This window comes from Festucalex cinctus, chromosome 13 (genome assembly GCF_051991245.1).
Source record: "Festucalex cinctus isolate MCC-2025b chromosome 13, RoL_Fcin_1.0, whole genome shotgun sequence".
NCBI lineage: Eukaryota > Metazoa > Chordata > Actinopteri > Syngnathiformes > Syngnathidae > Festucalex > Festucalex cinctus.
Window position 1 is genome coordinate 6,923,103 of NC_135423.1, and position 24,677 is coordinate 6,947,779.

General features: G+C 42.0%; 2 protein-coding genes and 2 non-coding genes across 6 annotated transcripts; 3 read left to right on the plus strand and 1 right to left on the minus strand.

Annotated features, from left to right (window-relative positions):
* The first annotated feature begins 1,100 nt into the window (after window positions 1-1,100).
* Window positions 1,101-16,761, plus strand: dyrk1ab (dual-specificity tyrosine-(Y)-phosphorylation regulated kinase 1A, b). Of its 3 annotated transcripts, XM_077541344.1 has the most exons (12): window positions 1,101-1,902; window positions 3,170-3,231; window positions 4,611-4,807; window positions 4,964-5,056; window positions 5,149-5,337; window positions 5,500-5,647; window positions 6,331-6,617; window positions 6,721-6,867; window positions 8,430-8,570; window positions 8,644-8,947; window positions 9,046-9,170; window positions 12,936-16,761. In XM_077541344.1, the coding sequence occupies exons 2-12, from the start codon at window positions 3,204-3,206 to the stop codon at window positions 13,539-13,541; spliced, it is 2,265 nt and encodes a 754-aa protein (XP_077397470.1). In that variant the 5' UTR covers window positions 1,101-1,902; window positions 3,170-3,203; the 3' UTR covers window positions 13,542-16,761. The 3 variants fall into 3 exon arrangements, with proteins under 3 accessions (XP_077397470.1, XP_077397471.1, XP_077397472.1); XM_077541345.1 differs by lacking the exon at window positions 3,170-3,231; XM_077541346.1 differs by lacking the exons at window positions 1,101-1,902; window positions 3,170-3,231 and adding an exon at window positions 2,164-2,575.
* A 206-nt stretch (window positions 16,762-16,967) lies between these two features.
* Window positions 16,968-17,039, plus strand: trnap-cgg (transfer RNA proline (anticodon CGG)). Its single transcript has one exon. It is a non-coding gene; the product is annotated as a tRNA-Pro (tRNA).
* A 213-nt stretch (window positions 17,040-17,252) lies between these two features.
* trnap-agg (transfer RNA proline (anticodon AGG)) lies at window positions 17,253-17,324 on the minus strand. Its single transcript has one exon. It is a non-coding gene; the product is annotated as a tRNA-Pro (tRNA).
* A 302-nt stretch (window positions 17,325-17,626) lies between these two features.
* thap12b (THAP domain containing 12b) lies at window positions 17,627-23,413 on the plus strand. The gene is made up of 6 exons (XM_077541831.1): window positions 17,627-17,969; window positions 18,513-18,633; window positions 18,920-19,027; window positions 19,112-19,148; window positions 19,878-20,614; window positions 21,491-23,413. Exons 1-6 carry the CDS (start codon window positions 17,881-17,883, stop codon window positions 22,649-22,651), a joined length of 2,253 nt encoding a protein of 750 aa, XP_077397957.1. The 5' UTR covers window positions 17,627-17,880; the 3' UTR covers window positions 22,652-23,413.
* The last annotated feature ends 1,264 nt before the right edge of the window (window positions 23,414-24,677 follow it).

Here is a 24,677-nt window from a genome sequence, read left to right on the forward strand (position 1 = left end):
AGAGGAAATCCCAATGTTTGGGACAGCCACCAACCGTCAATTTTTATTATTATTACTACTATTATTATTATTATTATTATCATTATTATTTTTAAATCCAGTTGGTGTACCTAATTCAGTGGCCAGCGGGGTCCAGCTCTTCACCCAATGTGAACCTCTGCTGCCATCTTGTGGTCTTATCGTAAACTTCACTGTCAACACGGTGATGCATCAATTCAAATAAAGTTTCAAGGGAGGGATGGGCAACCTTGCTCCCATCCAGCCCAATCAAGTTTCTCTTTTGGCCATATAAAATTCATTAAAAAAATGATTTATTGTTTACTCTTTTTTTTTTTTAGCAGTTTTGTGGGCAAACTATTTTGGGGCTTTTCATAGTGATTTCTTTGAGGCTTTTTTTTTGTTTGTTTTAGAGCAGTTGTGTTGAAAACAGTGAATCAAATTTCAAGATCATTCTCCCAAACTAGACATGTTTTTTTTTTTTTTTTTTTTTGTCGAATAGGAAATCAATATTATTCATAGGAGGTGTTGGGAAATTAAATAATCTCTGCAAACTCAAGGGAAATTCTATTAATATTATATGGTGACTCCTGTTTATTCACGTTTCATATTCATTCATGTTTCATATACAGTATGTACAGTACAACCATTTTGAAACATCTGTTAATGGAAACAATGACTTTCTGAGCAACCCGCACAAAACACCTTTTTTAAGGGCGCTTCTTGAGCCAACACTTTTAAAGGGTAGTGTAGTATTTATTGATTTATTTTTTTTAATCATTAAAAACAAGTAGCATAAAAGGGGGAAAAACCTCGGAAAAAAAAAAAAAACCTCACTTAGAGCTCCTTTCCAATATAAACGTCTAAATGACTGAGAAAATATGATGGTAACTATATGTAAATATTTCTGCTGAGCGATAGCAATATTTAACAATAAATCCAATAAAAAGACACGCATTGGAAGAGTTTGTGTGTCCTCTTCTCTGGCAAGTTGCATTTCTTCGTCATTGGTGCATCCGGGTCCTTCGGCTTTTTGATTGACAGTTGCCATGGCAACAAGCGAGAGCATCGCCATTTTGTCAGGAGGTTTTTTTTTCCCCCTCTCCCCCCCCCCTTCCAGCTTCAGTCTTTTTCAAATGTTTCTCCCTTCCCGCCGGAATAATGCTGTCAGTGGATATACATTTGACGTTTTCGGATAACGAGACACGTCTAATGGATCGGGTGAAGAAGAGCAAGAGGCCGACGTTTTAACGCGGTAGAAATAATTAGGCGGCGCCGCCACGAAAGTCGGCTTGTCGGCGTCTGTGGTCCACCGGGCCGGTTCACTGCGCAGGTTTGGACCGCGCGCCATTTTGTGAAAATTGACACAAAATTCCAAAGCCGAATAACCGGAGGACGCGGTTCCCGTTTGGGCTCCCAAACCCGCCGAATTCACCGTCGCCGTTGCGACGCTCGAGGAGGTGGAAGCGAATTTGACAAAAGACTGCGTAAAAATCGCTTTGACGTAGCATTTATTTAGCGGCGCGGGCTAACGATTGTTAGCTGGAGGCTAGCCCGGGACAGGTCGCTAACGTTAGCCGCGTTCATTTTGTCAACTAGCACTAGCCCCCATTCGCTAATCTTAGCCACTAACTTATGCGTGCTAGTCAACGCTAGCATGTTGCTAGTCATCAGCTGATGGTAACGTTCCTCCCGATCGCCCGTCTCCCGTCCAAAATGGAGAGTTCCTTACAGCTGGCTGGCAAATAATTGTCGTGATTTGCCGGTCGGAAGACGGACGCCGGATCGGATTTAAACGTGATCATTCCTCGCTAACCGTGCAAAGGGAGGGGAGAAATCTCAAGCTGGATAAGTTTCCTCATCATACAGGTTATTGGACTTTAAATGAAGATCGTGCCATCAGAGGTGAGCGGCTACTACATTTATCTTTGTGTTTCTTTTGCAGCCTTGTGGATTGTGTTTGTGTATATCAATCCAAATCGATGATGGAGCTGTGAGCGGTAGCCGCCGCGGTTACATGGCGGGGCTAGCTAACCCATTTGTGGGGCTGAAAGTCGAAGTGTTAAATGAGGACTATTTTCCATTTCGACTGCGTTCTATTACCCCAAAAAAGGGGGGGGGGGGGGGGCGGCTGTGTGTTGAGAGTCATGCTGGTACCGCTAACATTAACCCTGCGGTATTACAGTGTCATTGTGCGATCGGGCTTTAAAAATAACACACACACACATCTTTTTTTTTTTTTAAATGTAAAATAAAATTTCATTTTCCATACATGTGTGAGAGCTCGCCTAGCAATGAATGTTGCGAGAGCTAAATTGAACGAAACCCTTGGCTAATGGTTAACGTTGACTTGTTGACGAACCAGCTGAGTGGGCCCCAACAACCCGCTGGCTCATTTGAGGACAGCGTCACACTTTTAGTTTAAAGCCTTCCTTTCCATCACCGCTGGATGGATGGATCGCATCGGATCGCGACTCGAAACCCCTCGGAAGGGCCGTATTCGTTTACAGGGGACCGGAATAGCACGGAATATGCGTTCGAGTCGTTTCCAGCCATGACGAAATGTGCCCCTTCGTCTGTAAGTACACCGCTACACACAGCAGCCACAGCCAGCCGTCCTTATTACATAGATCGGTGGACATTTAACGTTTTTTTTGGAACGTGGTACGATGAGCTTATTATGGAGATCCTGATACGGCCACTCATGTTTTTTTATTTTTTATATAGCAAGCTAGCCGCCGTTATTTTGTGCGCCTTCAAGGCCTCTTTCTGGGTTGCTGAGCCAGAGAAGGAAGGAACTGTTCAGATGCAGCCAGTTCTGAACAATAAAATCAAGATCATTTCCCCCTGAAATAATAATAATAATAATAATAATAATGCAATACGTCAAGTGCTGCTGACTTTGTGTGGGCGAGATACTCGTTGATTTTTTGTTAAATAAAAACAATCTGCGTGGTTGTATAATAACTGATAGGTAGCAAGAAAAATCTATTTTGCCCGACTTGAATAGTTCCTGCATATCTCCAACGCAGACTTTTTAAAGTTTGAACTCAACTTGCTGGACATCGTACAATCCATATCCAGTCCACCATGCAAGTCTTAAAACAGCTAAAACTCTTGCAGGAAGTCTCATAAAAATAAAGTGATGATAATGTGCTTTTATTCCTTGTAGTTGGTTGTCTGCTGGACTCTCCTGCCAGGATGATATGACATTTTTGCACAAGATGCATCCAGGTTAGCGGTTGTTGTGTGTTTCTATTCTCTCTCTATATCCTCTTCTAACTGAATGGGAAGCGGTGAAGTTAAAAGTTCCTCCCTGTCGCTGTGCTCTTCTCCAAATTTGCATCACGCTGTTATTGTGGCACAAAGATGCATTGCATTTTAAGTTTTAGGGCTTCCGCGGATTATTTTGAAAGCTAACGTGTCCAATGAATTAAAAATAAATGTTAGGGAGTGTTGCGTTTAAACGAGGCGAATGTAGTTGTGTCGTATATGTATTTATAAGTGCAGCACAAGGCGTTTTGTGTTACACCTTGTTGTGTCCCTTTCAACACAGCCTTTTGCCTGTGCTCTCTCGGTCGCCTTTCTTGCTGCCTGTCAGCGGCGACCGTGGCGAGTATTTTGTGGCTGGCGCTCCCGAGCTGGCTCAGCTTTCGAACGCTCTCGTCTGGTCGCCGGTGTCGCTTTTTTTGGTTGGGGGGCTGTGTAGCTATTTTGCCGTCAGCCTCTCTCGTGTCGAAAAGCGGCGTCGAAGTGTGCCAAAGTTCAATTTGATTTCTTGTTGATTTCTTGTTTTCTCATTGGAAAATGGGAGCCGCTCTGCCCTGGCAACAAAAGTAGGCTATTTGCATACCGCCTTGTGATTGGCCTGCGCGTTGATGGGCTTGCCAAATCACGCTGTATCTCTGTGGTGATAGGCTATGCTAATTAGGTGCTGTTGCTGGGATTCTGAATAGTGGTTACTGTGTAGCGCTGGTGAATTGTGTTGTGTGCTGAGAGAGATGCTGATAGCTCAACATGCTATTTCATATTTTTTTTTCTTCATTCCTTCTGCCTTAAAATGAAGGATGATTCACTGTACAGTATGCCTTTCTTTTCACCCCTTTTCGCTCTGAAGCCTGCTCATGTGCTCCCTTTTTCCACCTCACATAGAATCAATCGGATTTTATTTACTCATGCATTTTTGTGACAATGTGTTAATATTGTGGCATATATTTATAAATTTATTTTTTTCATTGTTATTGATCAGGGGCAGATAACATAAGTTTTAGTTCTTTCTGTCCCTTTTCATTTCTCTTTTTGAATTGAATATTACATGTTAGTGCTATTGGCCTCCTCCCATTTTACCAGCATATTTGGCATTTGACTCAAACGGATCATTTTAATACACATGTAAATATGAATTTGCATACATTTTGTTTTTGCATATTTTTTTCTTTTGATGACCTGTTGGGAAATCAAATTAGTAGCTTGATTCTGTTTATTGTGTGTGCAAAGTAAAATGCTACCCCTCTGCAATATGATGACACATTGCCATGATTAGTCTCTTTTGTTTTGATGGTCTATCTTGCTGGCGCCGCGACTCAAGGCAAGGTGCTAATAATGTCTTGCAGGAGGAGAGACTTCAGCATGCAAACCTTCGTCTGTCCGGCTTGCGCCCTCTTTTTCTTTACACACTGCTGGTCTTCAGATGGCTGCTCCAATGCCCCATACGCACCAGCAGTACAGTGAGCGCCACCAGCCAAGCACTGACCAATCTGTTACGGTCTTACCGTACAGCGACCAGACGACACAGCTCACTGCCAATCAGGTACACGGGACACATCCTATGCTCACCGAGTTGCTTTATTAAGATCTTTGATTAAAAAAACAAAAACAAAAAACAAACTGGTGGCGTTTGAATTGTAGACAAGAGGACAAACGTGTCATTCATGATCTGTTATGTAACATTTTTTTGACAATTCAGAGGCACATGCCCCAGTGCTTTCGTGACCCAACTTCAGCTCCCCTGAGGAAGCTCTCCATTGACCTTATCAAAACATACAAACACATCAATGAGGTCAGTCAGAACATTCCGAATACATGTTCTTGTCACCTGCTTTTTTTTTTTTTCTTTCCTCCCCTAAACGTTGTTTTTGTTGGCCGCTTCAGGTGTATTATGCAAAAAAGAAGCGGCGGCACCAACAGGGTCAGGGCGAAGACTCCAGTCACAAAAAAGAAAGGAAGGTCTTCAACGATGGCTATGACGATGATAACTATGACTACATCGTCAAAAATGGGGAGAAGTGGATGGACCGATATGAGATTGATTCCTTGATAGGAAAAGGATCATTTGGACAGGTGAGTAACTGCCGCGGGAACACATGAGAGTGTATTTGTTGCCGAACCGTAAATCATCAGCTATTTTTAATATTTCGACTGTCGTCATGGAAATCTAACTTTAGCCGACCATTGACTGCAACACACACACACACACATTTTTTTTCTTTTTTTTTTTTAAAGGTTGTGAAAGCATATGACCGAGCAGAGCAGGAATGGGTTGCCATTAAGATCATCAAGAACAAGAAAGCTTTCCTCAATCAAGCTCAGATTGAAGTGCGCCTCCTCGAGCTTATGAACAAACATGACACCGAGATGAAATACTACATTGGTAAGGACACTCTCTTCTAATTTGTCTGTTCCACACAATAAAAATTCTTGCAACCAGGAAACAACCAGGGTTATTATAGTTTTGGAATTCTTATTTTAGTTAGTTTTTATTTCGTTTTGAGTTTTGTTTTTTTTAAATTTGGCTAGTTTTAATTAGTTTTCAGTGTGGTTCTGTTAGTTTTTGTTAGTTATACTTACTTAAGAAATGCTTACTTTTTGTCTAGTTTTAGTTAGTTTCAGTATTATTATTATTATTATTATTATTTTTAATGTGTATTACTTGTGTACAATATTTTAAAAACACCATGGGAGCAATGTCATCTGATGGTGCTTTTCTATTGGCTTTTGCTGGATGACGTCACCTCTGTGTGACACACTTTCAAACATCCTTATTCCAGTTAATATCGAAATAAATGTACTTATAATCATATTAAAAATCACCCCCGAAGGCTTATGCATTAAATTAATTACCAAAGACTAAAACAAAGGACATTTTTGCGAAAATTATAGTTAGTTTTGTAAACATACAATGTTGTTTCAGTTAGTTTTTCGTTTTTTAAAAAGCATTTTTGTTTTTATATTATTTCGTTAACGAAATTTTTTTTTTTAAATTTTAATTTTAGTTTTTCGTTAGTTTTAGTTAACTAAAATAACGGCTTGGACTCAATTGGGTTATTCCCGCAGTTCACCTGAAGCGTCACTTCATGTTTCGGAACCACCTCTGCCTCGTGTTTGAGATGCTTTCGTACAACCTGTACGACCTGCTCCGAAACACCAACTTCCGCGGCGTCTCGCTCAACCTCACCCGGAAGTTCGCCCAGCAGCTATGCACGGCGCTGCTCTTCCTGGCCACGCCCGAGCTCAGCATCATCCACTGTGACCTGAAGCCCGAGAACATCCTTCTCTGCAACCCCAAGAGGAGTGCCATCAAAATAGTGGACTTTGGCAGTTCGTGCCAGCTGGGACAAAGGGTACCTCACGCTCTTTGTCGTCATGGCTGTGTGCTAATTCTGAGTAAGCGCAGCTTGTCGTAGGAGTAGAAAATGCTCATTGACTTCCTTCCTTTTGTTGCAGATATACCAGTATATCCAGAGTCGCTTCTACCGATCGCCGGAGGTGCTTTTGGGAATGCCCTACGACCTGGCCATCGACATGTGGTCCTTGGGTTGCATCTTGGTGGAGATGCATACAGGAGAGCCTCTCTTCAGTGGAGCCAATGAGGTATATAGAGGCCAACTAGCCATCATATCATGTCCAGTGATAATTTCGTCGATGAAAACATTTTGTCAAAAAAAATTTTTACAGACAAAAATTAAACGAAAACAAAATAGAAGCCATTCATTGAGACGTTAACTATAACTAAAATTAACGGACAATTTCGTCAGTGACTAAAACGAAAATGAAAATAACACAGTGACAAAAATTCACACAATCCAGTCAGAAGGAATAAAATGCGGGTTGGAGAAAAGAACCACTCAGAAAACATTCATTGTTCACTGCACTTGATTTCATGTTCAAACATGTTTACATTCATTGTGCAGCTGTAAGATTAATCTCAAGCAATTTAATTTTGCACTTTTTTTTTTTTTTTTTAATTTAGGTGTAAACTAAGTCATATTATTGTCAGTTTGTTTAATTGAAACAATAAAGACACGGTTGTATGAATTGTGTCTTGAGTGTTAAACTATAGTTACAAATAGGTGTTATAATTTTCTGGGTAAAAGTTGAAATGTATGCTAAAGAAAAATAGACTTAAACTGTCAATTTAGTCGACTAAAATTGCTCTTTTCTTTGTCGACTACAATTGCTCTTTATTTTTGTCCACTAAAATTGGATTAAAACTAAAATACAATCAGACGACTAAATTATGACTAAAACTTTAATTTTAGTCAAAAGACAAACTAAAACTAAATTAAAATTTCGTGTCAAAATTAACACTGATCATGTCAAGGCCATTGTTTTGAGAGTGCCTTTGGTTTTCCTCATCACAATTGCTTATTCAGTCAGAAAATGAAGTCTTTTTTTTTTTCTATGTGGTTAAAGGTTTTCACACATTTCAAAAGACACAGGGAGAAAAGTGTTTCCTCCTTTATGACCTTCTTTTACATGGTTTGATTGTCCTCAAATTATCTGGTAAGAGGAGTCATTTGGTGATATTCCATTTTCAGTGCTTTATGTTTGTTCTTGTCATTTTTTTATGTATTTATTTTTTATAAAGTCACTTATACCCCATTGACCCATAGCAACAGGCGTCTTTGATTTCAAATAACTTCTGATTACTGTGGCAATCACACAGGACATTTTTCATATGTCCCAGAAATTGCTGTCCACTCTGTCATTACGGGCTAACTGCCCCTTTAAGAAATCTTCTGAGGTTTTCAGTTACATTACGACCAACATTTTGTCTTTCTTCAGTAGAGGATGAAATGGTGGCTAGTGAGAGAATTTACTCTTGTTTCATAATTTTCATCATATTGCTGTATGCGTAATTATTATTGTCAAATGTAACTTGTCCAGTCTGTTTTGGTCAAATTCTGTATAAGTAATATAAAAAACTTATTCCGAAATTTGACATATATTTTACAATAGTATACAATTTGCTTGGCTGCTCAATTCAATAACGATGCTAAGTGAAGGTTAACCATGTGCTCAACGAATGCTACTATTCGTCCAAAAAGTCCATCCTGTCATTATAAACCCTTTCAGCAAACTCACTCCCACATATTTTGTTGTTTGCAGTAGGTTCTGTCTCAAAGAACTTTTTTTTGTGATAACTTTCTCAGGTGGACCAGATGAACAAAATAGTGGAGGTTCTCGGCATCCCACCTAATCACATAATGGACCTAGCCCCAAAAGCCAGGAAGTTCTTTGAGAAGCTTTCAGATGGTACATGGAGTGTTAAAAAGACCAAAGATGGCAAAAGGGTAAGCAGCAGTCTGTCCTGAAGCCAACCAAAATGATGGAACTCACTCGCGTTTTGCTCCGTTTGCGTCACAGTATAAACCTCCAGCTTCGCGGAAGCTCCACTCCATCCTGGGCGTGGAGACCGGCGGTCCGGGCGGCCGGCGGGCAGGCGAGTCCGGCCACGCCGTTGCCGACTACTTGAAGTTCAAGGACCTGATCCTGCGGATGCTGGACTACGACCCCAAGAGCCGCATCCAGCCCTACTACGCTCTGCAGCACAGCTTCTTCAAGAAGACGGCGGATGAGGGGACCAATACGAGCAGCAGCGTGTCGACCAGCCCCGCCTTGGAGCAGTCCCAGTCGTCAGGAACCACCTCTAGCACCTCCTCCAGTTCAGGTAACGTAGCGTAACGTGACGTGACAGTGAAGAAAGGATGCTGTGAAATTGAAGAGCGTGTGGTTAGGTGCTAACACTCGTGCTTATGACTCCTTTAGGAGGCTCCTCTGGAACAAGCACCAGTGGCAGAGCGAGGTCAGACCCGACCCATCACCACTTACACAGTGGAGGACATTTTGGCACTGCCTTGCCAGCCATTGATGGAGACAGCCTCTGCCCACAGGTCATACTCCAAACTCCATGAATCATTTGTAGTCACGTTTTGACTTTCGAGTGGGGATGTAAAGATAACGGCAATGTAGTGATCTCGAGATATTAAAACTGACACAATATATCGTCGTCTTCATATCATGGTATTAAAAGCAGCACATCTGTAATAAAAGTCAGGTTGACTTCCATTTCTGCAGTTCTCGCACCCTCTGGTGACTAGTTTTTTTAGTGCAGTTTAATTTTCACAAAGCATGTTTTGGCTCTTACAGGGCGTCCTCGAGTTACGTCGGAGTTCCATTCCTACGCTAGCGAAGTAACTCGAATTTCGACTGAAGTGAAATTTCCCCATTAAAGGCAATATTTACATCAAAATAATTTGCATAAAAAAATCTAAAATACATTCAAATAAAATAATAAATAAAAGCTGCTGTCCGACTGAAGCCCAAGTCTTTGCCGATGTTCGTCGCTGTCTCCTGTCTGCGATATTTTATTATGTTTAGCTTTGGTTCCATGGTAATTGCTTTTCTTTTGGCTGGACCAACATTGATAGAAGACATAGCTTTCTCCTTTGGGGGCATGATGTTGAAAAAGGAATGCGGAAAAGCCAAAGATACTTCGTGCACAAGCACTAGCACTTGCTAACTAAGGGCTAAATAGCGGACCTGGGGGCACACACTGTGGGCTATATGGCGGACGAGGAGCCAGAATGGCGGACCGGGCGTAACCGTTGTAAAGTCAAAATGCCTTAAGTCGCGTGCGCCTTAACTGGAGGACTCCCTGTATATGTTTAAAATCCATGCTAGTGGTCAGATGAAGGGGAACGTAATATGCTTGTGGACCGAGTGAACTCAATGTGTGCTTGTAGTAGCAAGTAAGTGCCTCAATATTAAGTGTTATTAGAGATTGGAGTACAAAAGCACAATATTGATTTTTATTTTTTTTTTGTATCGCCATCCCTCCGCCAAAATCGTGATAATTATCATATCGTGACCTTCATATCGTGATAATTTCGTATCGTGGTTTTTGGATATCATTACATCCCTACTTTCGAGTGTGCCAATTGACGGGTTGAACAAGTTCCGGCTCCCCCACCCACGCGCTACCACCACAAATAATACAGTACCACGTAATGAACTCCGTTGCACATTCAAAACAGCAGCAGTTGAAACAATGTGCTGCACATAAATAACAATCATGACACAAAAGAAAGTTGAATATAACTTAATATAATTTAAAAACAGTAAGGCACTAAAATAGGGTCTAATGTATCATGCTGTATTGCGTGCCAAGTAGTAAAAAATGGTTTGGAAGGCAAGATTTTAAAAATGAACAACAAAGGGACTTGTCTGCTGTAAAACGTGTATAAAAGAGGTCATTCTATAGTTTGGGACAAGCGACAGAAAAAGCCCTGTCCCCTCTGAGGTTCCATACAGCCGACTTGAGGAAGCAAAAGCAGGTCGGAGTGCAGGGATGGAGCAGCTCCAACAAAAGGAAAGGCAGTGCGAGTCCCATTTCTGCATTTGAGGGGGGGGGGAGCAAAATCTTAAAATGAACTGGAAAGTTTACGGGAAGCCAGTGGCAGAATTTTCAACCAACACCACATGATCGAGGTAGGACTGGCTGACTCCAAAATAAAGTGCATATGTACAGTAATTACATTTTTATAAAAGCAGTTGGTTTATTTATATTCTATTTTATTACGTTTTTCTACAATATAGTGCTATTTTTCTTTATTTTCTTTACCAAAAATGTGACTAAAAAGTAGAGCTGTCAATGTTTTAATGAGATTAATCACATTTTAGAATTTTGATAAATCACTTCATTAAAAAGGCTTTTTTTTAAATCAATTTTTGCACGCCAAATTTGAACAGCACATTGTGTTAATTTTTTTCGACATTTAATGTTATGTTTTCAAAAAAAATTATCCACTACACATTCTCATCCTCCTCTTTTTCTAACCAGTTAATTACTTGCATCATTTAAAATGGAAAAATATGACCCCAATAGTTTGACTTGAAAAAATATTCTGAATATGCAAACATTTTCTTAAATGCTTATGCTTTCCTTTAATGCATGCAGTGATGTTTATTGCTCAAACACAAACTGTGCTACCGTTCACATGGCCATCCGTCGTCAAGCGAAAGGATAATCTGTGGTCAAAATTATGTGATTAATCTGCATTAATGCATGATTAATGGGATTTTTTTTGCGATTAATTGGTTAACGCGTTAACTTTGACAGCACTACTAAAAAGTTTTGTTTTTGAGGGGGCTGGAATGGATGAATGGCTCGTCAATTCATTTGAATGGGGAATGTTGATTTTGACAGCTTAGCCGTTTTGAAATTCTTATCACAATGAGATCTTTTCACACTTAATATCGTAATTGGGAGTTAATGGGATTTTTTTTTCGAGGTCCTCTTTCCATGAGGTTTTTTTTTTTTTTTTTTTGAACAAGCAACAAATTAATCTGTATTGCAATAAACGTGATTAGATTTTATTATACATAAATGTTTTCGTTTTGGCGACACGGTGGAAGACAGGTTAGCACGTCCGCCTCCCAGTTCTGAGGACTCGGTTTGAGTCCAGGCTCCGGCGTTCCTGGGTGGAGATTGCATGTTCTCCCCGTGCCTGCGTGGGTCTTCTCCGGGTACTCCGGTCTCCTCCCACATTCCAAAGACATGCATGGCAGGTTAATTGGGCGCTCCGAATTGTCCCTAGGTGTGCTTGTGAGTGTGGATGGTTGTTTGTCTCTGTTTGCCCTGCAATTGGCAACCAGTCGTGTACCCCACCTACTGCCCAAAGCCAGCTGAGATAGGCTCCAGCACCCCCCACGACCTTTGTGAGGATTAAGTGGTCAAGAAAATGGATGGATGTTTTAGTTTTATGGGCTAGGCTTATGCTAAAATAAAGGCAAATGAACATGAAACATCTACTTCAGTAAGTTATTTACTCTTGCAAGTCTTTCTGCTTGGTGTGTGAATTGCCTAGTACCTCGCGATTCAATCCGTATCACGATTCATAGGTCACGTTTTGATTTGATTGATACAAATCTATCAGTAGATTTTTTTTTTTTCTCATTTAGAAAATACAAATCTGTAAACTTTTGTTTATTTATCTGAACCTTCAGGCTTATAACTGCGAGCCACTGCATTTAACATTAAAACACAGGTTGCAAACTGTTTCATGTTTGAACAGCATTGAAATAAAATATTTAGGATTAATGTTCCTTTAATATAGCATTCTTCCATGCTTAAATTGTGAACTCTAACCCTAAGTAAGGTGTTTTATTGAATATTTCCATTAAAAAAATTTATATATATATATATATATATATATATATATATATATATATATATATATATATATATATATTTAGACATCGATTTGGCCACATACTGAATTAATATGAGAATTGTGCACTGTAATATCACGAATCATTTTTAACACCCCTACTTTCTACACATTTATGCCAATATTTAGTTTAATTAAATATTTCTTTTAATAAACTTTTTATTTTACTATAAAATAAAGCTTATCTACCGACCGAAATGGAGCAAAAAATAATAATAATAATAATAATGCGGCTTTTTGCGATTTGTATTTTGCTACGTAGCAATGTCTATTTGAATTAAATTGGATTAATTTTTCCATCCTAATTGATGTGATAAATAGAACTGTAAAGTCAAGGCGCCGCTATCTTTTTTTTTTTTTCATTTTTCTTTTTTCTCCCTACAAAAACATCGGTTGACGCCGTCCCTCGTTGTTCTCTGTCGGCAGGCTCGCCCGCCTTACCCGCCTCCGCTGGTGTGGGGAGGCGGCGTCGTACCCGAGTCGGTCACCGGCGAGACCCACCCGGTCCAGGAGACCACCTTCCACGTCCCCCCCCAGCACCCCAAGGCCCTGCATCCCCACCACTCGCACGCCCACCACCACCACCACCACGGCGGCGGGCCCCTGATGGCCACGCGGCCGCGCCCGCGCCACTACGCCTCCCCGACGCACAGCTCGTCCACGCAGGACTCCATGGAGGTGGTGCACGGCCACCTGTCCATGACCTCCCTGTCTTCCTCCGCCTCCTCGTCCTCCACGTCGTCCTCTTCCACCGGCAACCACGGCAACCAGGCCTACCAGCTCCGCCACCTGCCCGCCGGCGCGCTGGACTTTGGCGGCCAGAACGGCGGGCTGAGCATGGGGCTGGGTGCCTTCTCGAACCCACGGCAGGAGACGGGCATGGCGGCGCACCCGGCTTTCTCCATGGGCACGAACGCGGGGCCCGCCCACTACCTGGCGGAGGGCCACCTGGGCATGCGGCAGGGCATGGACCGCGAGGAGTCGCCCATGACTGGAGTGTGTGTGCAGCAGAGTTCCATGGCTAGCTCGTGACTGCGTTGACTTTTTTTTTTTTTTTTTTTTTTGGGCTGTGTCCCCCCCAAAACCACCCCACCCCCCCGTGCGTCCTTTTTAAGGTGGTGTTTTTTACTAAGAGGTGTGTTGAGAATCAAAGCTGCTCACGTCAGAAGGGAGATATCACTGAACCGCTACTCCAGAGAAAAAAAAACAACAACCCTTTGTTAAGAAGAAGTATATATGTAATTGTCATCCGTTTTGTTTTGTTTTTTCTTTTGCAACCATTAGGCACAAAGTAATACCAGCGTGAGATTGCGACATCCATCTTAACCATTTCACCACCGTACGGTATTATGTGGCAAAGAGGAGCATTTCACAGCAAAGTTGATTATTTTCACCCCCAAAGCAAAATGTCACACAAAGAAGCTGCTTGTAAATCCTGTAGCTTGATGAGGAGGGTGAGTCTTTATTTTTTTAATTTTATTTTTATTTTATTTTTTTTGTTTTGTTTTGTTTTGCGGTGATATTTCTTGTCGGTGTTGTGTTAACTCGACATGACAGCGGAGTTCCCTATAAGCGTGCGCTGGCCGGGCACGGGCGGATCCGGACGCCAAGGAGCCCCCCAACCCCCCTCCAAAAAAAAAAAAAAAAAAAAAAAACGCGGCGTGGGCCTGCGCCCGCACGAGCGCAACGGAAGGAATACAAGTCGGTGGCTGGTTGGAGATAACCCTTTGGCCTTATGACTCATGGACTCGGACTGGGGATGGAGCTGGACATTTATCATTTTTGAATTAAGATGGCTTTTCTCTATTTTTCTCTCTAGACAGCCCTTAATTCTTGAAAACATTTTAGAAAAAAAAAGATAAATAAGAATGGTAATTTGAGGCCTTTCTCAACAAAGATTTCTTCTTCAGCAGGGCCCCACATAACAGGGTCTTATTGTACACAACAACCTCCTTAACATGACTTCCTTGGGGAAAAAAAAAAAAAATTAGTCACCGGTTAAGGCTTTTTTGCAGTGGAAAGAACTTATCCCAGAGTCGACCCTTTTTATTTTATTTTATTTTTTCCATTTGCTTATGTTTTTTGCATGTAGTTCCTCATCAGAACCACCTGCACAAGTCTCTCCATCCAAAAACAAAAAAAACAAAAACAAAAAAACATGGAAACTGAAGAAAGAGAAAAAAAAAACGAGTTAAGTGACTGCCTTTTTTGTCCTCAAATTATGCTGTGAATTTTACAAGAATTTATTTTCCCTTTGGATATGTTTTTATACCAAAGCAGTTGTTTTATAGCATATTAGGTGTCTGTAACCAATAATGTAGCAGTTCACCGGGCGTTGACGAGATCTTATCGGCACGTCAACACAAACAGCTGCAATATATATAAATATATATATATATATATATATATATTACGTTAGCAAAACTGGAGAGCGTTGTTCAGGCTATTATTGTGTACACACTGCGGCCATATTTGTTTGCCACCTTTTACCAAAACCTGTTTCCATATTAATTGGTAGATTATTTTGGGAGTCTTTTGAAGATTAAAAAAAATAAAAATGTTGCAATGTTTAGAGAATCTGGTAGTTACTCTGCAGGCTCCGGAGTAGCAAGATAGCTTATGGTGGTTTAAAAAAACAAAAACAAAAACAAAGGAGGCTAATGCGTTCTATTTCTGTGTTGTTGTTGTTGTTGTGTTGGTTTTTTTTTTTTTTTTTTTTTTTTTTTTTCTCATTTTGATTTCCCCGACACACCGCCCCCTCCCCCCATCCTACATACTACTATTTCAAAGGGTTTTTGCTGCCTTTCATACACTTGGTCAACATGGCTTGGATAAATTGTGTTAAATGGTATGATGTTGTAAGTTGGTGAAGGGCACATCTCCTTGATTTGTTGTCTTGTTCAAAGGGAAGCCCGCCATCTCATGTTTTTTTTACCTGGGCAGACACGCATGTCCTCCAAACATTACTTTCTTATTTTTGTTTTTTCTTTTCTTTTCTTTTTTTTTTCCTTTCCTTTTACATCAGGGATTTTGAAGTGCTTTCTTTCTTCCCTTTTCCTTCTTCTGTTTGCTCATTTTGACCAGAAATTAGAGAGGAGACAACCTGCCCGCGGCCGCCTGTCAAAATGGACGACAGGTCGCGCATACACACGCAGACCAACACACACACACACACACACACACACACACACGTCATCCTGTTGCGTCATTTTCCAAGGGACAAATCCATACGCCAAATCATGCTCCCATTCAACACCAATGTAAAGCTACCTATATTGCGACTGGGGGGGGTTTATCTGGATGTCAAGGTTAATTGCAAATTTGCAATCATTTTTTTTTTTTCACACCCTCGCCGAATTTGAGATCTTTGGACACGTCGGCCGGGCCGTTTTTGATCGCCGGCGCTCGTACTGGTACTAAACATTCCAAAAATAAAGAGCGAAAAAAAAAAATTGGACTGCAGTGACTCGTAAGTGTGCGCCTATATTTCCGATCATGCTGATTGACCTCTTATTTAGAGCAGTTGTCATGAAATGCAGCCCCTTTTTAATAGTTGAAATAGAATTTATGTATATATTTATATTTTTTTAATAAAGGAAGTATAGAACTCACTACCTTACTCCTGCTGGTATGTTGATTATGTTTGTCAAATTGGGTGACCATCCATTGGGGCAGGAACTCCTGTTTTTTTGTTGTTTTTTTTTCTTAGTGGCAAAAACTTGACTGCATCAGGACAACACTGAGGTAGGGTTTGAATCAAACAGGGAACGCTAGATCTTCAAACCTTAATAATTTTCACAGGGTATATTGTAAGTGCATGTACATCACAAACCTTACTTTTTGGTTCTATGAGAAGCACATGGTTGGTGAATATATAAAAATAAAAGAAATATATATATAAATATAATAAGGTTCCACCCTTCATACGCCTGTTCCGTTTGTCGGTTGGACACAAACATTCTTGTTGACATATCTTGAACACCCAGCAGAAGTGGAAATCCTCTTATTTAATTTGAATTTATCCTTTTTTTTCCCTTTTCATTTTATACTTCACATTTTTTTCACTCTCTTCTCTCTTTTTTTTTGTACATGCAACATGCACTATAGAATTGAACAGCATGGGGGAAAAGGATAAGTCCATGTATCCACAGATTGTAAGATCTAGTCAAGACTTTGCTGTGTTTATGACAATGCCCTTTGTATTATATTAAGACAGTCTTATGTATGATATATAAAAAGAAGTTAATTGAAATGCTCTGTGTGTCTTCTTTGAGTCTCATTCACAAAATATTCTCTTCGTTATTTGCAAATATCAAGAGAGGAATTTGGCCATGGAAGCTAGCGTTAGCTTTGTTGTAACAGATGTTCGTTCGGTATCGGTCAAATCTCATTGCAGGTTAGCGATCGCGAAGGCTGGCTCACTTTTATGAGTCTACAGGACAACTGTCCATGCCACTCGGCTCGTTGGTCTAGGGGTATGATTCTCGCTTCGGGTGCGAGAGGTCCCGGGTTCAAATCCCGGACGAGCCCAACCAAATTTAGTTCTTTTACGTGAAGTCATATCTGGTTCCAAAACACGCATAACTTTAGGTGTTTAATTAACGGAGAAAATAGCGCAAAAACTTCATTAACACTTGGTGACTTTGATCTCTTTTTAGATGACGTCATCCGGATACCCGGATGTTCATGAAATATTTGTGCCGTGAGTACGATACAACTCTTATAAAGTAGGCAAAAATACCAGGGCTCGTCCGGGATTTGAACCCGGGACCTCTCGCACCCTAAGCGAGAATCATACCCCTAGACCAACGAGCCGTACTGTGTCTGTTCCGCATCATGTTGTTATATTATTACATATTTCTCTTTCCTATTCCAAAGCTGAGAATCCACCACGTGTATCTAAACACGATCAAACAAAAAGCCAAACGTGCACGTTCCACACACATCACTGTCATCTATACCCAGCAGGTGGCAGCACTGAGAAAACAGTTCTTGGATTCTTTGACGTAAATATGTGACGTGCAGAAGAGTATTTACCTGTGTTGCGATTGGTCAATGTCTCCTAGACTCAACCAATGATTGAGGCTCTTAGTTTGTCTCGGTCCAATCAATAGCCGTGGTCTGAATTGCGTCTCGCGACAGGATTTGGTCAGAGTTCGGCGCTTCTCGAAATTCAACAACCGTAAAATCGCACACCTTCGAGCCGTTGTTGTATTTTATTATACGCTGGTCCTGTGACACGCAGTTAAGCGCTGTCTGACTGTTTTGACAGATCCAACTTTCCAAACGAAACGACTTTTACAACGGGAACAAAGTCAGTCGAACGTAGTAGCAGTAGCCGAGCGAGCTAGCTAACGAGTTAGCTTGAAACATGCCGAATTTTTGCGCGGCCCCGAACTGCACACGGAAGAGTACACAGTCGGATTTGGCTTTTTTTCGTTTTCCGAGGGACCCCGAGAGGTAAGATGGAATGTCAGATGTTTAGTAGTCAATGCAAGGGCATCACTTATAGGGGAGAACTAAGCGGGGTTTGTAGGCGTGTAAACAAATCGCATGTGTTCCATTTTACAGCGCACAGCTGCAACATTTTCTCGAGCTATTTGATAAAAATACATGCGGCATATGAAAAGGTTTAAATACGGTAAATATTTGTCAATAAGGTGCAGTTTAGCGCAGCATCACAACAATTCATACCGAAAGTAGTATCTCAGTAACTCTAATCAAAAGTTATATTTATACCAACGCTCTCTCTCATCAGATTATGCAAGTGGATATAATGAAGAGACACCTGTGTAATGGGTTAGCATGGCAACGATACAATTACAGTACGGTATTTTGTCATGTAGGTTGCATGATGATATTTTTATAGTCAAAGACGAATACAAAATAAAAAGTTTGTTTTATACTTGCTTACAACCTAAAATAAATGAACCATCAACTTTTTTTCATTGGTCATTGGACAGCTGAAATGACGTCAAGAGTGTGTGTATCGTGTGTTTGCAGATGTCGAATCTGGGTCGAGAATTGCCGCAGAGCGGACCTGGAGGCCAAAACCGCAGATCAGTTGAACAAGCACTACAGATTGTGCGCCAAACATTTCGACCCGGCCCTGGTGTACAGGACGGTGAGTACCTTATGTGTTTACATGCGCACATGTATTTGTTATCCATATCCACACACCAGTTTGGAAACAATAGGCACCAGGTGGCAATTAACACTTTCAAAGTACAACACTTAGAAGAAGAAATCTGAAATTATCATTCGAAACATTGACCCTGTCTTCTCAATCAATTTCTCAATGGTAAAATTAAATGCAAGTGTTTTTTGTTTTTTTTCTAGTGACGCAATTAGAGATGGTTTAACGTGTGACGTCATGATAGAAAGGGCCATAAGTTGTGCGTCTGTGTTAGAGCCCCTACAGGACGGTGTTGAAAGATACGGCCATTCCCACCATCTTCGATTTGACCAGCCACTTGACGAATCCTCGCCTCAAACACCGCAAGCAGATTAAAGAACTTGTGAGGGGGAAAAAAAAATTGCGTCTTTAAATGTCATTTTTGTTACTTTAACTTCTTATTCTGGAATCTTCCTTTTGGTTTCAGACGGAAGAGGACCTAAAACGAATCAAGGAAAGAAGATGTAAGTAAAGTCAGATTCAATTGGCAACTGATACATATGATGCAAGGACGGGACATTTTAACTCATTTGTATACGTATAATTACATTCTATTTTAAATGTATTAGGTGTCCCAAAGACGTATTTATACGTTTTAATGTTGTTGTTTTTTTGTTGTTTTTATGCTAGAGCATACAGAAGGCTTTGATGCAGCCTCTCAACTGCAGAGAATGGGTGAAAAAATGCTAGTAATTACTAAAACGGCCAGTTGGTGGCAGCAGAGTATAAGAGATCAACCAGGGCCATGATGAAAAAAAGCTCAATGTAAAAAAAGTAAATACATAAAATTACTTAACTGTTAAATCCAATTAAATCAATATTAATCCTCAGAAATTGTGTGCTTCAAAAAGTCGAAACAATAAAATCGCTAATCTATTGGGAGACAAAGTATCACGATTTATCGCGATATCGATATATCGTCACATTCCTACTTGAAAGATGAGTTAAAATGCTTGAAATCGGCTGGCACTCTGAGGGTTTTTTTTCCTTTGGATAAGGTGTGGCAGTAAAATAATAAAAAAAAAAAAAAAACATGAGTAGACTATCTTGGCAAAAATTAAATCACAATAATGCTGAAAATCACCCCCCCACATATAATCCTTTGTTCTGTTTTGAAAAGTCAGTCAAAAAAAAAACAAAAAAAAAACAATGCCATGTCTTAATTTGAAATCAAGTTTTGCCATCCCTCTTAGTGGCATCGGCTGCAGAGAAGTCCCAAAAAGACGCGTCCGCCGATGATCAGCTCGCCGACGAGCCGCAAATGTCGCCCGAGGAGAAGCAGCTGCGCGAGTACCTGCGCTCCCTCTTCGAGGTGCTCCTGACGCTGGCCAAGCAGCGCATCCCCCTGGAGACCTTCCAAGGCCTGGACGGCGAGAACGTGTCCAACAACTACCAGGCGCTGCTCGAGTACCGCATGCACGCCGGCGACCAGGCCTTGCGGCGCCGCTTGGGAGCCGCGCCGGTCAACGGCGACCTTCTCTCCCCGGCGCAGCTGTTCCAACTGCTGGACGTGTGCGAGAACACGGTGAGGGAGGAGCTGCTGATGGAGGCGCGCGAGGGCCGCTTCTTCTCGCTGCTCACCGACGACCTGGTGGACTTTGGCGCCGGCGCCGGCAAGCACCTGCCGCTTTTCCTGCGCTTCGTCGACCAGCGCAACGTCCTGCGCGAGGAGTTCCTGGACTTCGTGTCGTTCGACGGCGACGAGCTGGCGCTGGTGGAGCGTCTGGAGGCGCAGCTGACGCAGCGCTGGGGGCTGGCCATGGAGGACTGCCGCGGGCAGGCGCACCAGGTGACGGGCGCCGCTGCCACCAAGATGAAGGCGGCCGCCGTGCTGCTGATGGAGAAGTACCCGCTGGCGCTGTACACGCCCTGCTGGCGCATGGCGCTCAACGTCCACCTGGCCAACAGTCTGCCCTTCCCCAACGTGCAGGTAGGAGGTTGACCGACGCGTGTATCCGATATCCCGATCAATCGTGATGCTTTGTCTCCCGATAGATTAATCGATACGCCTACGCAAGTATCGCAATATTTGTAGTTGATATACAGCCGCTATAACGGCTTCGTTGTTCATTACTTATTGAGCAGTTACTTTGCGGACCACTAGGGGGTGCACCTCATAAGATTGGCGGGGAAATGGACACGTCTTCAGGCGAAGAAGAGTCATCATTCTTCAATTTTAACATTCTAAAACACATTTCATGTTTCGACTTTTTGAAGCACACAATTTCTGAGGAATATTAATATTGCTTTAATTGGATTTAATTTGGGATGCACGATAATGCCATTTTCAAAAAATGCAAGGGAAACGTTTTAGGGAGACACGGTAAAGAAAGCCCACACTGGCGACTGCCATGTTGTCGTGATGTCAACACATGGTCGCGCACATTATGACATCACAAGTATGCGACACTAGCATAGGAGAGGGGAGGGGTGAGCCACAAACATGGAGGACCAAAAATGCCAAAATTCAAAATAAATAAATGACTAAAAGTGAAAATAAAAATGAATATAAAAAAAAACTATAATTCAAAAATTATATCTAAAAAAAATAAATAAATAAAAATGGTAATAAATACATTTTTAATTTTCACTTTTAGTCATTTATTTATTTATTCATTTATGTATCTATTTTTAATAAAATAAATAGATAATTTGAATAATAGTTTGATTAATCGTGATTTCACTTATTACCAAATTAATTGTGATTAAAATGTTTTCAATAATCGAGCAGCCCCATCCTGAGATAATCGTTACCGTGAGTCTTGTATTGCATATCGTATGGTGCGATTCCCACCCCTCCCTGCAGGTGCTGATGGAGACGCTCCGGCGGTTGGACGCCTTCTTCCAGCGCGCGCCGGCGAAGGCGCTGCTGGACGAGTGCATCGCCGCCCACTACCAGAAGAGCGAGGAGAAAGCGTCGGCGCTCTGTCAGGCCTGCGACGCCGGCTGGACGCGGCGCCACAACGTCTTCGACGTGTTCCTCGACGTCCTGCCGCCGCTCGTCGCTTGCCTGGACGCCGTCCACCGCGATGCCGCTTTCGACGCAGCGGCCGCCGCCTACTCCCTGGCCGAGACGCTGGCCGACTTTGAGACGGTGATGACGGCGGTGGTGCTGAAGAGCGTCCTCACCTTCACGCGGGCGCTGGGCCGCAACCTCCAGGGCGAGACGGCGGACGCCTTTGGCGCCGCCAACAGCCTGACGGCGGTCATGCACTCGCTGGTGGAGGTCAACGACAACATCGACGTGTATCACGAGTTCTGGTATGAGGAGGCGGTCGGCCTGGCGGCCGCCATGGCAGTCCCCGTACGCGTGCCCCGCCTCTTCGCCCAGCGGCAGCGCGCCGCCGACGACGGCGGTGAGCTCCCGGTGGACGCGTACTGCCGTGAGTACGTCACGCTGCCCGTGGTGCACAGCGTCATGCAGGAGGTGGAGGAGATGTTCTCGGAGGTCAACCTGAAGGCGCTCAAGTGCCTGTCGCTGGTGCCGGCCATTATGGGCCAGATGAAGTTCAACACGGACGAGGAGCGCTCGGCCGACACCTACCGCGCCGACCTGCCCAACCCTGACACCTTGGCGGCCGAGCTGCACTGCTGGCGCATCAAGTGGAAGCACCGCGGCAAGGAGGTGCCGCTGCCCACCACCGTCCGCCAGACGCTGCAGCTGCCCGACATCAAGTTCTTCCCCAACGTCAACGCCTTCCTCAAGGTGCTCTCCACGCTGCCCGTGCTGGCCATGGAGGAAGGAGGCGATGCCGACGCCGGCGGTGCCGGCGAGCGGCTGCGGGCGTACCTGGACACTGTGCCAGCCAAGCTGTGGAACCGCAGCCTGGCCGTGCTTAGCGTCAACGCCCACGTTAAGCCCGACCTGGATGTCATGGTGGACAAGTATTGCCGGCTCTACCCCGAGGATGAGGCCGAGCTGGAGGCGGAACCTGAGGAGGAGGAGGAGGCGGCGGCCGCCAAATGAAGCGGCATTCGCGACATAAGTGCTCGAAATAGTTGCGCTGTGGCAGAAGGGAGCATTTTTTATTTGTTTTTTACAGGCGCCGTTTTCTGCACCCGCAACCGCCACAACACCTTGTAGAATTTTACGTTTGAAAAATATCACCCAAAGTTACTCACAAGTGTACAAACTCGTTTTGAAATCTTGAAGTCTTTACTTACAGGTGATGTCATCATCAGTCGACAGCAAATAGAAAAATCACTTTTTAAAGGTATTAATTGTGTATAAAAAATGACGTTACCACATTAATTCTAGACAAAATATTTAACTTTTTACTGCTGCAAATGGTTCAATGAGTCAAGTATCACTTTAAAGATCATGCATGGTTAAAAACTCCACAAACAAATTTGAAATTAAATTTTGCATAGGCAATAAATGGTTAAATAACCTAACGTGCACCTGATGATGTCACACTTGTGTTATTGGAGTTTACTAGTGTAAACAATTGTGGGGGGAAAAAATCAACATGTTGGTGTAAAGAAATATTGTTGCAATTTTGAAAACTTTTTTCCTTTCAAAATATTGCCACAATTACGCAAACACCACACTAAATTTGTATATCTCCTACACTGTTTGCAAAATGACACACTTCAGTCACAGCATACATACTTGTATTAAAAACATATTTCTAAAAATGCTGTTTTGTTGTCATCGCACAAACAGTCTGAAATCACGAGACACGATTGCAGTCAGTTACACGCTGCTGTGACCAATACAAAACACATTTGTACAAAAGAAATTAAAAAAAAATTAAAAAATCATTTAAAAAATTAGGGAATAGTATGTGATGGACTTTTTGACAGATATTTTTCTGTAAGGTGTAATTTAGATGACAAAAGATATTGTCAAACCTACCGTTTTTTTTCCCCTTCAGAAATACATTTTGTAAAAATGACAGCACTTTTTTTTTTTTTTTTTTTTAAATCAACCTTTGGATTATGGAGACTTGTTTTATATGAATACTTCAGCTCAATGTCTGACATAGATTGATTTGGTGTTCCATGCTTTTGAGGTTTATCAGTAAATGTTGACTCGTCTTAACTTATCATTGTGAAGTGTACTCTTGAGTGGGATGGCCTCCATTTTGTTGCCGTCTTCTCCGAGCCTTCTACATGGAGCCCTGTTGCAAAAGGAATACAAATTACACAAATTGCAAACTGAAAATATGTACCATGCTCAGCTCCAGTAAATAACTCGAAAATAAAAATCAGAACACAATAGTCGTTTGTCTTACTAGTACAGTGAGACAAATCAAAATAACTTGCAATGAAGTATTTTCAATGAAGCACATGGCGTGCGTCCACACTTGGTGGATGTGAATATCCAATGTGTTTATTGGTTTGGTCACTTTGTAATGACCAGGAAGTAACCTCACAAAGCCTTATCTGTGTCTAAAGTTTGAAAATGTGTTTCATGTGTGCAAATCACCGTGTGTAATGTTTTGCAAAAAGTGCCGAGCTGAGTGTGTGCCTATTGTTGTGCAAATCTGGACAAGTGTGTAAACATCGGCAATTGTGTGCACATTTTTCATGTTGGTGTGTTTAAAAAAAAAACAAAAGAAAAACTAATGGGTCGTCCCTGTGAATGTGTGATTTCAGCATTGTCGATGAGCAGGGACGCCACAAGGAGGTGCTGCTGCACTAATTACACTGGCTAGCCAGTTTATTAGGTACCTAAAACTCGCTCTGGATTGTTTTGTTGTTCATGCCAGCTGTAATTCTGCATTTGTTTTGTGTACATAAACATTGTGTTGATTTTTGTTGTAGGCTCAACGTTTCGTGATGACGATTGATGTGTCACCCTTAATCGCTGTCATTGTCTTATATCATTGAAATTTCTCAAACTCAAAATTTTGATATCTTAATTGCTGTATTATATTTTTACGACCACTTGGTTACAGTGATCGGACATTGTGATTTTCTCGGACTGTTGTGCAAACGCACCTTTTAAATGTAGACGATATTCCCTACCTTGTGAAATCATTAAGGCA